Source organism: Triturus cristatus, chromosome 9 (genome assembly GCF_964204655.1).
Source record: "Triturus cristatus chromosome 9, aTriCri1.1, whole genome shotgun sequence".
Taxonomy (NCBI): domain Eukaryota; kingdom Metazoa; phylum Chordata; class Amphibia; order Caudata; family Salamandridae; genus Triturus; species Triturus cristatus.
Genome location: NC_140592.1, coordinates 999,646,399 through 999,663,986, shown reverse-complemented (window position 1 = coordinate 999,663,986; position 17,588 = coordinate 999,646,399). Strand labels below are relative to the sequence as shown.

The following is a 17,588-nucleotide window of genomic DNA, read 5'->3' as shown; positions in this document are numbered from 1 at the left end:
ATGATGTAACTTTTATTCAGCTGCACGGTGCCAGGATTAAAAACAGAATATAGCTCGTAACGCAGGCGCCAAAATTCAAGCCAGTTTTAACCACTTATATCAAAGCACTGCACTTCTTTCATCACACCAAGCTCTCATAGGGTTTTAGTACACCCTCCCTCCTTATCAAAACATCCCTGAGCTCCTTTCTCACAGCGAGGGGGTTGTAGCCCGCGTGAGGACTAGGTCTCTCACGCGAGGAGGTACCCCCATGATGAAGCATGACACCTCTGGTGTGTGAGGGGAACTGTCCTTAAAAAGGGAAATCCCCTGTTATGCACGAAGGCACTTCGAGTCACATGACCTCCCTAACACTATGAACCCGGGGCTTCTTTTGTGATGGGAATACATAAGTGGGGAGTTTGGCTCCCGCAGGTCCTTAAACCTCCTCTAGCCCCCCCCCCCCTTTTGTGAACATTTTGAGTCAGCCAGAGAAAAATCATAGGAAGGCACATGCTCACCATATATAACATTTGTGAGCGAAGGCCACATACTGAATCAGCAGCAGATTGGTTCAACCCCAAAGAGACAGAAGAAAGAGGAGACAGAAGGGCACTGAGTGCACGCTGCGAATGCACATGCCAATACAGACCAGAAAAACAAAGCAAAAATTGACCTGTAAATAGAATAACCCAGTTTTGTTGAAAATGAGTCACTTCCTTTAAACAGAGTCCAGCTGTAGAAACATTAAGAATTGTGACTTCTTAATTGCGATTGCCTCCGAATCGCGACTGAGAAATCGGTATTCCTAAGCTATAAGACTAATTGAGTTTCATTTAGGGGTTCATTGTGTATCACAAATCAACCTACCTCATGAATATCGATGAGGTAGGTCGCAGTTTGCGACCCATTAGGAATTACAGCCATTACAGGGATGGTGGCCTGGTGAGGTCAGCAGACTACCATGTCTGTGATTGCTTTTGATAAAGCAGTCTTTTTTTCAATGCAGCCCTTGTTCCTTAAAGGAAAATGGGGTGCGTTTAAAAAGAAAAAAATGAGACCTTGAAGTTTCATTGTTAAAGAGTAGGCTGTGTTCCGTGGGGCCACTGCTTTCTCTTAAAAATATTATTTACTTTCTCAAAGGGTAAGGAGACCACGCCCTTACCCTTTGTGAATGGGTTACCACCAGTTCTCAACTGGTGGTAAAGTATTACTAATTTGCAACCGGAATTCGGTTGCAGAACAATAATTCATACCATACAGATTCGGTATTTGGAAGGGTCGCCCTAAACACATTCCTTTCAAATACTGAATCACAAATGCAAAATGTGATTTGGTAACAAGTTACCAATTTGCATGTTATACATTTGAAAACGCATTTTTCCAGTCCCCAGCAAACCAAGGTGGCCCTATTCTGTGAATCGGGCCGTTTGTAACCAGAAAAATGCTTTGTACATCATGCCCAAAGATCCTTTAAAATTAGGGATTCGCTAACTTATGATCCCACATTTTCAGTTTCAACTATACTTTCGAATTTGTAAATCATGCCAATCATGCTGTTGTAATTTGAATATATTTTCAATAGGATGCGGTTATCAGTTCAGTGCACCATGCGTAAAGCACATCCTGGGATCCCACACACTGCACTCTACGCCTCCATAAAGGAAAAGTATGCACAATCTGTTGACCATGCACTCCACAAAGACTCCAGGAATCCCACTATTCATAGACTTGTATGGCATATTAAGCTCTAGATATGCAGTAAGACAGTAAAATCTAATGCATTTTACACCTGATGATGCATTGTGTACAAACCAATGACGTTGTTACCATCACATCCACTTCTGATGGTGAACTGCGGAGGACACGGCCCTGGGTGGGTAAACATTTAGGACTGTATTGTGGGGGTTGCTGGATTAGAAGGATTTTCGTGGTGAATAACCAACTACAGAGCAGACATTGAAGGCTTTTTATGTAGGGCTCACGTGTGCCATGGAAGGGGCGAGTTTGAGTTTATTGCAGGCCTCTTGAAGTGATAATAAAAGTTTGCAATGTGCTAGTACAGCAGTTTGGGACCACAGCCTGTATTCTAGCTGCGTCTGCACTTGCAGTGACTGGTGACTGGCTTTCGCAGTCTTATTAAAGCAGATAACAGCCTAGTATCTGTGCTCCGACATCTGCTCTCGAGCCTGTGTGTCCTTATTTTCGGCCCCCGAGATCTCTGTGGACCATCAGGAGAGCTGGATAAGTCCAAGAAGCCGAGGCAGGCTGGCCGAAAGCCCAGTCGAGGCACTACCAGACAGTCCAGGGCCTCCAGAGGGCTCGCGGGGCTGGGAACGTGTCTGTTGCATGTCGGTAACCTTTTGCAAGAATATTGAGTATTTTGAGCTCCTTCTACATTTCCAAAAGAGGTACTCTCTAGCAGTCGTACCAGAATATTGGGGGTGATTTTCCAAATTTCCTCCAACACAGTGCAGGCCCCGTGAGGCTGCGTTGCATGATCGGGAGGGAGCAGGAGAGCGCCACATTTTCAAAGATATGGCTCTCGCCTCCCCTTTTCCTTGCACCTGCGCTGATTACAAATGCCATGCGCCACCCACACGCCATAGTGCTAGGGTGTGTGTGTGTGAGTCCAGCATAGGTTTTGTACAGGAAGGGTACACAATACTATGCCTAGACACGAGGGAAAGCTTTTCCCACTTTGTATGCGTGCTGCAAAGTCGGAAAAGGAAGGAGAAATTAAAGCATTTCATTTCTCCTTCCTTGCGCCTACTTTAAAAGGGTGCAGTTTTCTCACGCTGAACCCAATCTACTGTATTTGGTATATTGGGTTTAGTGTGAGAGACTTTGGGTGTTTGCATCGGAACGCTCATGCACCACCCTTAGCACGCCCCCATGACACAAAGTAATGTCAAGCAGCGCTATGCGCTGCTTCACATTACTTTTACGTTATTCCCAGCGCTAAACATTTTTAGCAATGGAAAGTAAATTAGGAAAAAAAAATGTGCGTGGTTGGTACCCGCTCAAGAAGATATGACCACATCTCTCCCACACTGATCACATCACTCTAAAGAGGCTCCTCAAAGAAGCCAAAAGCTATTCAAACTAGCTAGCATTATCCACAGGGCTCTACACATGGGAATACCAAACTACCTTTCCACGAACTCTTTTTTAGGGTGGAAATTCTACTAGTTAAAAAATCCTATACCTCCAATCAGTCAATTTTAGGTAAGTCTTGCAAGACCTGGAACCCTTTCTGCCAGCCTCAAGAGCTAACACTTTCAGGAAAGACTTTAAAACCCTACTCTTCCATCGTCACTTCCAGCCATGAACTAGCACCGTCCTGCTGTTTCTAACCAGGTGGACAGCAGAAACACTAGCATTAGGGGTAAGATTTCAACAATCACAATATAGAAGGGCTTCACATTCAATTGCCACATGCTTAAGACATTTATTTATTTATTTGAAACACCACTCTTGAGAAATAAACATTTCAGTTTAAGTGATTAAAAAGTTAGGTTGCAGCACAGCTGGGTGGCGCCCGCTAAACGGGTGCTATTTGCTGCGCACAAAGATTCCTTTAAAATGGTGCAGCAGCTTTTCACTGTCCTTCAGGAGGACACTGTTTGAAACTAGTTAACCACCTCATTTTGCACCAGTAAGTCTCTTTCTTGTGTGCCCTTGACACAGGGTTTTGTTTTGCAGCCCAAGTCACTCTTTTAACACCGCCCCTGTGCTGCAACGAGGTCTCAGCCTATTGCAAGCGAAACACAAGAGAGTTGAGCAAAAAAACAAACCTCGACCATGAGTGGAAGACCACAAGAGCTTGGAGTCATGCAAAAGGCACAAGTCACTGGGGTGCGCAAGGATTCAGTGGGAGCCCCTTGCGCTGCGCACCTGGTTCACCATTTACATACACAGAAGAGATCGATGGATTTGAATACGTATAGTTTATATATGATCATTATATTATGGAAGAACCATTCCCTTGTCCATGTCCATGTAGACAGCAGCTGTGGCACGTGGCTCTGTGCCCAGTACCCACAGAGAACCATCTGCCCTGCGGTGCCACACGGGGATACTCCTTGGATCCGCAGACAGCTGATGGTGGGATCCGCGCCTGCCATTTCCCTCTTGTTACCCCGAGCTAATAATCAATTTGTCTCCAAGTTGATGCTAATTATCAGATAAAAGCACCTCTCAGTGGCTCGCCTGCGCCCTATTGATCCCAGCCCTCACGCGCCTGTGAGGGAGCAGACAGGTTCCACTATCCAGCCATGGAGAGCCTGAGAGGGGCCCAGCTGCAGAGGTCATGGGGTCCCAGGAGGGCAGCAGGCGCGACAGGTGGAAGAGGGGCTGGAGAGATGTGAGGTTGGAGGGGGGCGGAGGGGAGGGTGTCTCTCAAGCTCTGGGGCGGTAAGAGCCCTGCGTCTGTGAATTCCTGTACGAGGCAGAGATGTGGTTACTCCAATCAATGGAGAGCTCGGAAGCAGGGTCTGCCTTCCTAGCAAGCTTTGGGTAAGGGAGGGCGAGTGAGTGCGAGAGGAGATAGAATGAGGGTAAAAGAGAGGGAAAGAGGCAGAGGGTGGGTACAGCGTCAGATTGGTAACACGGCACTTGGGCAATGTCCGAGGGGCCGGTATCCGAATTCCAGCTGTGGGCAGCTTTTTTGAGCAGCCTTGGGGGCCGATTTGGGCAGTTTCTGCGTTGTTCGATGCTGCCAGCGGCCCAGTGGGTGCCTGAGTGGCCTTTCTGGAGGTAGCTGGGCACCCATTACCTTCTTATCAAAGGCAGAGGTGTCACTCCCTTTCTCTCGCTGGGCCGGCCCATTAATATATGCATATTGTGTGGGGGCAGGGGGCCTGCGCAAAAGTGGCCTCACTTGTTTTCGTGTGTGTGACCAGAGAAAACCAATCTGTGCATTTTTTTCACCCCCTTTTTTTTTAAATAAAATTTCGCCGAAGCAGTGTTTTGCAGAAAGGCAATATGCCAATGTGGGCCACTTTTTTTTAGCGTGGGAGAAAGAGTAAGAGAGAAACATGGAGATTCAGACAGGGAGGGTGCAAGTGGGAGAGAACTATAGAGGGTGAGAAGCAGAAGGGAGAGAATGGAAAGAAAGATGGAGTAGAAGAGGGAGAGAAAGAGTGATGAGAGAGAGAGGGAAGTAGACGGCAGCGAATCCGAAAAAGAAAGGAAATGCTTGGGGTGCTGAGAAAGTATAGAAAGAATGAACAAAAAGAGAAGAAGGGAATTGAAAACGAATCAGAGCAAGAAAGACAGACAGATTCCAAGTGAAAGACGGTGGGGAAAAAATAGTGTAAGTCATCCATAGACATTGAAAAACAGAAACATTGCTAAGAAGACCGGAGGAGGGAGAGTACAGGTGGGGAAAAGAGATATAGAGGAATAGAGATAAAAAAAATGCATTGATGACGTGGGCCAAGGAGAGAGCCAGCCGAGGAGGATGCAAGACACAGGGAGAAAACTGGAACATGGGAAAAAAACAACAGAGCAGACAATGAGAGGCAGTTGTAGAAAAAAAACACAATTGTCGCATAGCAAAGGTGGGTGATAAAATGGGAGAGAATGACAGGCAGAAAAGGGAAAGAAAGCAATCGAAAAAGTGCAAGAGGAGGTGAAACAGAATAAGAGGGAAACAAAATAAGATGAAGCTGGGGAAGAGAAAATGGTAGAAGATGCTACAGAGATATGGCGATGAATACTGAATGAGAAAATAGTTGAAGAATTGTGAGGAAGGGAGAGAACGTTCTTCGGAGTCCTCGCATCTTCCGGTGGCTTCACGATTCACCGTGAGCAGGACGTATCTCCTGCTGAACTGCCGATCCACCTGTGGCCATAGTTACACAGATGCAACAGGTGCTGCACCTGAGGCACTGGGAGAGCCTCGTGCAGGAAGGTGGGCGGGCCAGATAGACGGAGGGAAGGATGTTGTGTGGTTGGCGTGCATGACACTGAACCAAAGGAATTCAGCATTCTTTCTGCTAATTCCATCGTTTGACCCACTTCAGACTTATAAAACAAAGACAGAATAAGGGTCATATTATCAAGAAACAAAGTTAAAATTATCGCTGTTTTGGTGACAATATGGGCTTCTATTGGAATTCTCAAGTGCATATTATCAAACCCATTATCGCCGCTTTAGCGGCAGTTTTCTGCCGCTAATGCGGCGATAATTTTAACTCCATGCTTGATAATATGCCCCCAAATGTGTTCTACGTAGTTTACTTACTATAACTCTAAATGACTCGTTTCATGCTTCACGCCTTGCTGACGGGTGTGTGTTTTCACTGCTATGCCTTTGCTGCTGTCTCCGTGCAACATCGACTATTCGTCACGTTTCTACTTTGTAAATGCATCTTATTTACAGCGCTCCCACACTCTTGAGATGAGGTTCCTGCTACCGAAAATCATGTAAATAAATATAATGAATTTACTGAAAGTGTGTATGGCATCAAAGTCTGTTCTTGAAGTCGTGTACCTGACAACAACATTATTTTAGAATTGAAACCACCAGACACCGTGATACAAAGTAAAGGTGACTTGTGACTCTCTGAGGAGTCAGTAGGAGAATGATCATCTCATATTATAAATGCAAGAGCCAGTGATTTCCGGCCTGCCTAGTGATGCGACTCTCTCCTTCTAGGCACTACAGCTGGGTAAATGAAGGGAGATTTGCGCTGTGTGGTTTTGCTCTGGACAATCATTCATTTTGCCTCACTAGAAAACGTGGTCCGTTTGTTCCATTGTAGTAACGCCAATCTGAGCAGCAGCAAATAAAGACAATATACTTTTATGATTTTAACTAATCGATTAAAGTGGATTGATTGATTGAAGACAATATCCATGTTGTGTGATGCATGAGCTGTAACCGGGCGCCTCTCTGTTTGCAGGAGCAAGGAAAGATCGCGGTGCTGTTCAACATCGGGACCGTGGACATATCCATCAAAGAAGAGAGCACCCCGGTGAACGACGGGAAGTACCACCTGGTGCGGTTCACGAGGAACGGAGGCAACGCGACCTTGCAGGTGGACACCTGGCCTGTCAACGAGCACTTCCCCACAGGTACGTGTCTCCGTCTCACTAACTAAATGTTCTCCTTGCTGCTGTCTCGCCGTCTCTTAAAGCCCACTTCCGGTGGTGTAGAATCAACAGACAGAGAAATCCTCGAAGCTGCAAGGGTTGAGAGGCCAAAGAGTCCACCCTCTGCAGGGTGATGCTTTCATGGGGCAACAGCCTAAAAACCTGAAACTTTACATACAATACTTCTAAATGAGGTAAGGATTCTGTATCAAGGCCAACACCAGCAGAGCATTGTTGTCACCACTGCCTATCGCCACCAGGCCAGAAGAAAAGCACAACACAGGGAAGTGGGTGCAATGTGACTGGTTGAATCAGGCCATGTGACCTGCAGTGACTCTCATCCGTAGGTAGTGTCCAATGTGAGGCAGATTTCAGTGTCTTTGATGACATCATAAAAAACACCTTAGCGGCTAAATGGTAGCATGCACAAATAAAAGTTAACATTTTTGTTCTCTAACGCAACAATCGAAGTAGGTTTGATTTCTCTTAGAAATGCATCATGAGTAGAAACAGTGCACAGTGGCAGAGAGCGCCCCCCAGTGTGAGAGCAATTGGGGTCTGGCATGGTCGAGGGCAGCAATGTTACCTTGCGGTCTAATTCCGGCTGAGGGCGCAGATGGACACATGTTTGCGGGGGATCTTGACGCAGCAAGCTGTTGTACAATGGGGGAGGTGGTGACGGGGGATTTTAGGGGGTAGTAAGTCTCTGAGCAAAGGTACTTCCTCCTCTTTCTTGCTACTGCTGTCGGCTTCTGCTCTAGTGTTCCTCTGTCACCCCCTGGACTGCTGCCTGTTGCAGAAAGTGGGGATCGCTTGCATCTTCACAATCTCAAGGTATATTTTGGTCAACACCACTGTCCTATAAAATATCACCCACCACTTGCTGAACATGAGCAGATGTATGTGAAGAACTCGTAAAACACCACAATCCCCTCAAAAATCCAATTAAAGTAACAGGAGAGTGAGAAAAAAATAAATGGAACCACTTCCAGATAGATGGAGGGCCATGGGGTCCCAGTTGGTTCTTGGTAGCTCTGGCTAGTCAGATGCCTGAATCCAGCATACTTTCCCATTGTTGGCTTTCAGCATTGTGTTTTTAGGTCTGGTGTTAGCCAATACCTTTTGATTTTAGTAAAATTATATGTGGAATATATTCAATTATACCAGGTTACAGCCAGCCCTCTTTGTCCATTTATCTGGGATGGCTCAAAAGTTGGCTAACTTCACTGTGGGTGACAGCATGCTGCCCTTTTACAAGTTTCCACATGGAGCATATCCTCACACAAAGGAGTGCGTTCTGTGCCATGGACTAAGGCAATGAGTGCCTTTTAAAAGAAACAATGATTTTTTTCTTTTTGTATATTTCTGTGGATCTAGCATCTCCTACAACGTTTTATAACAAGCATGGCAAAACAAAACACATGTTGACAAAGTGAAAAGGCTAGCATCCATCACCAGACTGATTGTCTTTGCCAATGCTTATTTTAGAATTTGTCATCATTTTAGGACAATTGTTGTGGTGTGCGGCCCGGTATTCTTCATTCCTCTGGATACATTACCTGGATCATCCTTATCTTCCACAATACACTATCCTGTTTTCTAATCATCCTTATGTGTACCACAACAAAAGCACTCCAAAACCTACAATGGATGGTTAGAAGTAATAAATAAATACCTATTTTTGGTTTGAGTACTATTGCAAACATTTGTAATTTTTAAAAGTGGCAGGCATAGTTCTGAGAATAATAGGCTTTTGCAGTTCCCCAACAAGTGGCGTAGTGTGGGGGGTCCACAGGAGCGATTGCCATGGGTGCAAAATTCTTAGGTGCGCAAAATGTTTAAAGAATGTATTGCGTCTCCTAACCCGTGAACCATCAGAACTTCCTGAGCTAACAGTCCACAGGTTAGGGGGCACAATACTTTATTTTAAAATGTTGCCCTAGGCTCTGGCAACCCACGATACGTTGCTGCTCCAAACATACTCCTACGAGCTCAACTTGAATTGAGCCCATAATCGGTTCTTACTCTCAAGAGACACGTGCACGCCTCCATCTTAGATTTTGCAAGCAGGTTACATTTGTGGTTGAGAGCTATTTGAAGGAAATGTCCTGGATCATGTTATTGAGCCATGCTCTCTCTTAATGCCTCCTTCCAACTGGCCCGCAAAGTTTGACTGGGAAACTAACTTCCTTTTATGCTCAAATTGAGATTCTTGCTTGCACGCTAATTGCGCATTATCACATCTGTCAATCTGTACAACTTTTACCAATTACCATATGCAATGCAGTGCCAGGTGGGATGAGGCCTTCAGACTTGAATATGCTATTATTCATCTCCTCAGCCATGTCAGGTGAGTGTCACAATGTAGGTTTAGTCATCAACAATACCTGGAGAGGTGTTGTTAATCTCGAGTTCTTGGGTTCACGGAGCCAGGTGCAATAATGGTTTAGCGTCGCAAGTTGTCACGCAAAGGAACTGACACCTGCTTTTCCCACTTCTCCGCTGTGTGAGAATTAACAAAGACAGTTCTCAAGCGACTCGAGAGCGTGTCTAGCTATCTGTCAAGCGAATTCACGTTTCATTTGACCTGCTCAACATTAGCATTTATATAGGGAGAGATTGTTCATCCTATGGGCCCCACCTTGGAAGCCCACTTTCTACAGATAATCCATAACTAACCTGCATATTACTAATCTGCTAACTATTCAGCTCTTCTCTTGAGTTCTGCAGTTGAGTGCTTCTCGCCTCAAAGCACTTCAGTGTCTCGTCATGGGTAGTAAGTGCTATGGAAATACAATTTATAATTACAAGTAACTTCAATGAACCTGCCAACCCTCGCAATGTAGTTTACATTTGAGTAGAGCATCACTTGCAGGAACTTCAAACAGTATCCTACATACAAAAGAGAAACAGTCTTCCCAGTGGCGGCTGCCACCGAGTAGCATAGGTGAGGCAGGGGAGAAAAGAAAAATAAATTAAAAAGTTACTTGCCTTACTGCCGGACCTCCGCCTCGCGAGTTTCTCTTCTGTTCCTGCTTGAAGCAGGAGGCACACACAGGCTCCACAAAGCCAATCACAACACTACAATGCAGCATTGTTATTGGTCTGAGAGCCGTGGTTTGGTGCTCAGAAGGGGACTATGAACCTAGGCATGTTCCTCACCAGGCTGTGTGTTACAGCCTGGTGGGGAACATTCAAAGTGCGCATGACTGGCCGGCCCAAAATGGCCGGCCAAATTGTCATGCGCACTAAAGTGCCCCAACCACTCCTCCCCTAATGGCTGTGATCACATCCAAGCCCCGCCCAACCCTGTACACCCGTTGACAATGGAAAAATAAAATGATAATAACATAGTGTTATCATCAGTTCATTTTTCCTTTTTCCACTGCTTAAAATGCAGTGAGGCCATGCTCCTCTAGCTTAGCAGAGAAACCACCACTGAGTCTTTCCCTACCTTTCATCAGGGAATACAGTGATGAAAGGAGGAGAATACAAAACTGCATCTCAAGTTCCATGTTGAAAATGTGGTTGGCCACATTCTGAAACGGTATTCTTATTTTAATATATTCCAGCATCAGAAAAACGGATCTCTGGCCGCTGTTGCCAAAAGTGGTCCTAGGGTAGCAAGAGCCACTGGAATACTGCAATTCTGCAGCCTTTGCATTTTCTGCATAGTTATGGGTCCACTTGCTACTTAATCCGCCGTCTTGTAAATTACTTACAGATTTCAACAACAAAAATGCATCTACTTCAAACCGATCCAAAGTTGATTAGAAAACGCCACACAAAGTTAACTGGTCACCTTTTAGTTGCTGATTGCTGTATTTTTGCCCAGACAGTTTTAATGTGCTTTAAAACACAAATAGTGAAATACTAGTGCCACAGAATGTGTCATAGCATGCCACATAATATAACTGGTGGTTTTTTTACTAATAAAGTAGCCCCCACTGCAGCATAAAAATGTGGCTTGGATTTGCTTCCCCTGGAAAACGCTGACACACCTGCTTTAAAGTAACCGCATGACAAGAACATATGATGACATTCCACATATAACCCCCTCCAGGCGGCGAGTCTCCCTTCCCCGCTCCCCCCCTCATTCACGCCAACTGCGCTCTGCTACCTTAAATCACCACTGACAACTTTCTTGGGTGCCTGAAAAGGCCGCAGTTTATTCGTATAACAACAATTTATATATTTGTATCACATTGCTCATGGTTATGTATACGTTCAATTACTAGCCATGCCATATCTATTATAGACCCAGCCTTCTCAATCACCTGGGAGGGGAGGGACCCATTTCGTTGGGTTTTCTGATTTTGGGTCTAGGCTTCAGCTTGCTACCGATTTGGCGGGTTTCCGTTTGGACCCGTCCGGGCCGCAAGTGCCGTCCCGCTCGCCCTGTACCCTTTCGTGGGCCCTCCCTTCTCCCAGAGGTCCCTGCCGTGTGGCATCCCAAGGACCTTTCTTGAGCATCTACTCTATTTTCTTGCGACTGGGTCCTTTGCTTTCTTCTCCTTCTGAACCCCTGCCGTGAGGCATACCGAGGGTCATGGGAGAGCATTATCTCTAATCTTTGATGGCGGCATGCCGCCCTCTGGCTCCCTCAGTGCCCCTGCCGTCCTCAAGGCGGGGTGGGGGGGGATGTGTGACTCCAATCGTCCACGTGTCCCCTTTTATCCCCCCCCCTGGCCCCTATGTTCGCCCCCTGATGGGGGGGGGGGCTTGTTTGCGCAAACGGGGGCCAATCCTGGCCCCCGCTGGCCTAGCCTCTATGCTAATGCAGAGGGAGGCAGGCAGGGGAGGGCCTCCGCCCCCGGATGGCGTTTTGCCCGGGCCTCTACTGGGTCCGGCTTTGCCTACCCGGCCCGGGTCCTATCTCAGGGCTGTGCGTCTTTTTCCTTAACTTGCCTCAACTGAATCTGCAATTCCATGGACGTCATTTAGGAGTCGCAGCTGCGACCCCTGGCACTGCCTCTGCCACCTCTGGTCTCGGAAGTGGAAAATTCAGGGCCAGGAGCACAGGGGCAGCTCGTTCATATGGAAGTTGGTTGGGGCTCCACTTTCCTTGTTATCACTCAGTTTTATTGTTACAATAAGAGTGAATAATCTCATATTTTTCACTATTAGTGCAATAAAAACATGGAGAACGATTACCTGGAATATGACCCTATATGGCAGCTCAGGTAAGTAAAAAATGCGTTTAAATGTATGTTGTGTGTATGCTTTCGGGTGAGAGTGTGCTTATGTAAGAGAGAGTGTGTGTAAGAGTGAATGTGTGTCTATGAGTGAAAGTAAAGGTTAAATGGTGTGAGACGTCACTTCCACTACCCCTGGTATTTTGATGAATTGCCGTCCATGTCCGATTTCTCCTCTCCCCGTCTCTTCCCCGGCGCTGCCGGAACCAGCGCCATTTCTGCTTCATCCTATCCACAATAAGGGTAAAAAAAAAAGGAAACCACCGCTGAGATCTCGTAATCACTTCTAAGGCAAATGGTGGGCTTTGCCCTAATCCGTAGATTAAACACCGCTCGAAGGACGACGCGCCGGTGTTTTCTCTTGGCTGAGGAACGTCCTCGCGGGAAGGCGGGCTCCGGAAGCGGGTATTTGTACAGGAATTACCGGGGATGCTCTGCGGCTGGTGATACAGCGACTTGCATCCGATAACACGGCCGTGTGCTCGTTCGATAAAGAGTAAAGACCCCGTTTAGCCGTGAGTCCCAGAGCAGGGACTGTGTCTTCTGCCGAGAGGAGAGAGCTTTGTTTCCACTTGATCTCTTCCATGGAGTTCAAAGGTCACTGCTGCTCTGTCTTTGGCAGCTCATCCGGGAAAGATAGCTAGAGTCTATCAACCTCGTGTTGGGAGTTTGGAGGTGTGGGTGGGAGCACTGAAATGCCCCTTTAAGTGTAACTGAGAGCCAGATGGAGATTGAGTGTATGTGCTGGGGTAAGAGTGACGTCACAGGAAGTGGACTAGGGCACATGTTGATGCGGCACATCTTCTCTTATCCTGTAGTACAACACACACAGAGCAACAGGCCCACAAACAAACAACCTCTCCCAGAGAGTAACAGCTCCACAAGCAAGGAGCTTCACATACACTAGACCAGAAGGGCAACGCTCTCTTCAAAGGGGTAACAGAGACAGTGGCACCAGTGAGTAACAGTTCCCCTACCACATACATAAAGGTCCACTAGTGATTTATCACACCACTGCCACCAACACCTCACCCTACCAGGGAGTCACATCACACATAGCACACAGCCCTGCCATCTGGTCACTGTACCAGACGTGCACTGCTCTACCAGTGAACTATAGTGGCACTACATTACATGTAACAACACCACAACCACACAGCTCTACCAATGAGTTTCAACACCACTAGCCCCAGGCATGCAACAACTCACTGAGCCACTAGCATGCAGCCCTACCGTTTAGTCACCTAGGACCAAGCACAACCAGCACTGTCACCGAGTCGCAGCCCCGCAGGCACACAAGCGTACTCTTGACTACTCAAGTACACAAGGCCTCATTGGTCCCGGTCTCTAAACCCTACAGTCTACAGTTAAATCAAGGCTTCACAAACTCACTGCTTCACATTGAATTCACAGTGTCACACAACAGTGAATCTACACCGAGTCACAGGAAACGGTGGCTCAACACACTGATCTACCATCCAGTCACAGAGTTTGAATCACACAGCGCAAATACAGAGGCGGTCACAAGCACACACCGAGGCAGAGGGTCTCAAGCACACAGCTCTAGTATCGACCCACGTAACCACAAATACACAGTCCTACTTTTGTGTTACAGGGTCACAGATATGCAGCTGTACTATAGATTCACAGGCCATCAAGCACACAACTCTGTTATCTTGTCACAAGGCTGCAAACTCAGAGTTCTGTTATCAATTCTCAGCTATACACTCAACCAGTAAATCACAGGACCACAACCGTACAGCCCTGCGACTGAGTCACAGAACCTCCACCAATCAGAACTCAGCTCTACTTCTGAATTACATGGCCAAACACTTGCAGCTCTGCCACAGAGTTGTAGGGCCTCAAGCACACAGCTCTACTACAGAGTCTTAGCGTCTCACTCACACACCCCTATTACTGCATCGCTTGGCCACACACATGCAGCTCTGCCACAGAGTTGTAGGCACACAGCTCTACTACAGAGTCTTAGGGCCTCATTCATAAAACTCTATTACTGCATCACATGGCCACAGACACATGCAGCTCTGCCACAGAGTTGTAGGCACACAGCTCTACTACAGAGTCTTAGTGCCTCACTCATACAACTCTATTACTACATCACAAGGCCACAAACACATGGCTCTTCTGCTGAGTCACAGAACCTCCAGCACACAGCTCTCCTGCTGATTCACATAGTCACAAATACACAGCTCTCGTACTGCGATGAAGCCGCAGAGCCTCATGCACAGTTCTTCTAAGTCACGGGGTCATAAGCAGGGATCTGGCTATAGGGTTATAACCACAAAGCTCTATGATCAAGTTTCTAGCATTCACTCTACCAGAGTCATAGAGGGAGCAGCACCCCATTTTACTAATGAGTCACGGAGCCAGATTCGCGCAGCTCTACTACTGAGTCATACAAACACAATCACACAGCTCTGCTATTGAGTCGCAGAGACACAAGAACAGCTCTGCTACCGGGTCACAAAGCCACACGTGCCCAGCCATAATATCGAGCCACAGACCCAAAGCAACAGCTCTGTTATTCAGTCATAGAGCCAAAGCAACAGCTCTGTTATTCAATCACAGACCCAAAGCAACAGCTTTGTTATTCAATCATAGACCCAAAGCAACAGCTCTATTATTCAATCACAGACCCAAAGCAACAGCTCTATTATTCAATCACAGACCCAAAGCAACAGCTCTGTTATTCAATCATAGACCCAAAGCAACAGCTCTGTTATTCAATCATAGACCCAAAGCAACAGCTCTGTTATTCAATCACAGACTCAAAGCAACAGCTCTGTTATTCAATCACAGACCCAAAGCTACTGCTCTGTTATTCAATCATAGAGCCAAATCAACAGCTCTGTTATTCAATCACAGACCCAAAGCAACAGCTCTGTTATTCAATAACAGACCCAAAGCAACAGCTCTGTTATTCAATCATAGAGCCAAATCAACAGCTCTGTTATTAGGTCACAAAGCTCTACTATTGAGTGACACAGCCACAAGCGACATCTCTCCTGCTGAGTAACACAACCACAAGCACACAGCTCCACTAAGTAGGGATATAGCTATTAGGAACAAGGATACAACTTACTACTGAGCTATACTGTCAAAAGAACACAGCACAACTACTGAGTCAGAGTCTCAAGCACACAGTTCTACAATTAACATAAAGTTTATCAAAAACACCGCGCTACTACTGAGACAGAGAGTGACATGTACACAGCTATGCTATTTAGAGTCACAGCCACAAGCACACAGATCTACTCTTGCATGGTACGTCCACAACGACACAGCTTTACTACCAAGTGCCACACGCATGCAGCTCTACTACTAAGTTACAGAGGAACATTAGAACGCAGTCCTACTACTCGGGGTCAAGCCTCAAGCACACTATTTTGTCAATGATTAACAGAGTTCCAAGCACAGATCTAGAAATGACTCACAGAACATTGAGTAAACAGATCTACTATTGAGCTACATGACCACAAACAAACGGTGTTACTAAAGAGTCACACCCGCTGCCACACAGCTATACCACTCAGTCTTAGAGTCTCAGGCACACGGGTAATAGTAGCACAGGCACACTGCTCTACTATTGAGTCACAGAGTCACAAGCCCTACTATCAAGCCGCCACTATAAAACTGAAGCACATACCACAAGACACAGCCCTATTGCTGAGCCGCAGTGCTTCCAGCTTGCAGCCCGACAGTAGAGCCGATGAGCCGCCATTGAACCACGCCACCAGTGCGCTGCACTTTGAACCCAATGCAGCAGCGCGTAACGAGTTGGCAGGTTAATTTATAAACCAATTCTGTCAGCCACTCCTACATTAATAGGATTTCCTACTTTTGAGGCTAATTAAATTAGAGCCATCAGTGAGGGTGACTCATCAGGCTGAATCCGATCAGCTGCCACTTATCTCTCAAGCGGCTGAGTCTGAGATTTTCTCCTCCATTTAAAGGGACTCGGAAGGCTGATCTCTCTCTACCAAGGTTGTAACTGTTTATGGTGGCTGTACCTATGCTTAGTTCAATTTCTTTATGAAATTGACTTCCCCTGTCCCATTTAATTTTTGTAAATCCTTTTAGTTGTGGCTTTTGTTAGAGACATGAGACTTAAATCTAGCTTATAAATGAACCTCAGTAAATATTTCTTAGTTTTAAGGTCTGGCGTTAGCAAAAACCTTTTGATTTTACCAAAATTATATATATATATATATATATATATATATATATATATATATATATATATATATATATATATATATATATATATATATATATATATATATTATGATTTATGATTATGGGGAGTTTAAGTCAACATTTTTCATACATGAGTCTGTAGTTGTGTTATTCAGATTTTTCTTTTGCCAACTGCAGCACCCAGCATGTGATAATGGGTCAGATCACTTTAGCTGAACTGGCTTGCTTCACCATGAGTGATGGCATTCTGCCCTTTCATAAGGTGCACATCCACATTCAAAGGAGTTCCCTTACATAAAGGCAAGAGCCCAGCAGGTCACCCAACAGGAAAGTTGTACAAAAACAGTGGCCAACCAAAACAGACATTTACAAAGCCCAACAGCTGGCAGCCAACTCCAGAGCTGTTGGATTTTCCAGTGCTTGTTCTATTTTTCTATGGCCGAACATAGTTTAGGAAAAAATCTTTGCGTGCCAAAGGAGATTAATCAATTGTCATAACTGTAAGACCTTGGTATGCAACGAAGTACAAACACCCAATATAAATCAAGAAGGCAGAATAAAATTCAAGGCATCAACATGCATGGTTACATGTTTGTATGTATGTGTGTATGTATATGGTATTTCTATACCATGAACGTAGCCAAAAGGCAGCAGAGAGTTGTACATGGTCAAAACAAGCATAAGGACAATAAGTAATAGTCTGCATTTGATGTGGTAATGCATGCAGCATTAGGACATTAGAGCAAGACACACCAGAGTGCACTAGCAGGAGAGGAGAGATAATTCTGTAGTTGTAAAGTAGTCCATCCTGCAGTTCAATGCAAGCACTCAGGTGGGTGTAGAAGGATACAGTCAAACAGCCAATAGCATACGTTGAAAGATGAATACTCCCCTGGACTGAGCCAGGAGGTTTCAAGCCATTGTCTGAAAGAGACTGTGAGAAGAAAGCCTGTGGCTGAAAGGTCAGACCCAAAGCATACTCTATGCATATAGTAATCAATAGATTTGTTTAAGAGCAATACAGTCAACCCAGTCCTAAAAAAGTGGGATTGAAGAAGTTAAGGAGACAAGACCAATGAAAATGGAGTTAACAAT

General features: G+C 45.7%; 1 protein-coding gene across 19 annotated transcripts in view; it reads left to right on the top strand.

The window, feature by feature from the left end:
* NRXN3 (neurexin 3) overlaps positions 1-17,588 on the top strand; it is a 2,213,138-nt gene that overhangs the window by 2,027,148 nt on the left and 168,402 nt on the right. For all 19 annotated transcript variants that reach the window (XR_014968865.1, XR_014968864.1, XR_014968862.1 and 16 more), the window contains one exon: positions 6,891-7,062. Coding sequence is in view for 14 of the 19 variants with exons in the window: in XM_085626627.1 (XP_085482753.1) it covers positions 6,891-7,062 (172 nt within the window). In the remaining 5 variants the exon portion in view is untranslated. The remainder of the gene's footprint in view (positions 1-6,890; positions 7,063-17,588) is intronic.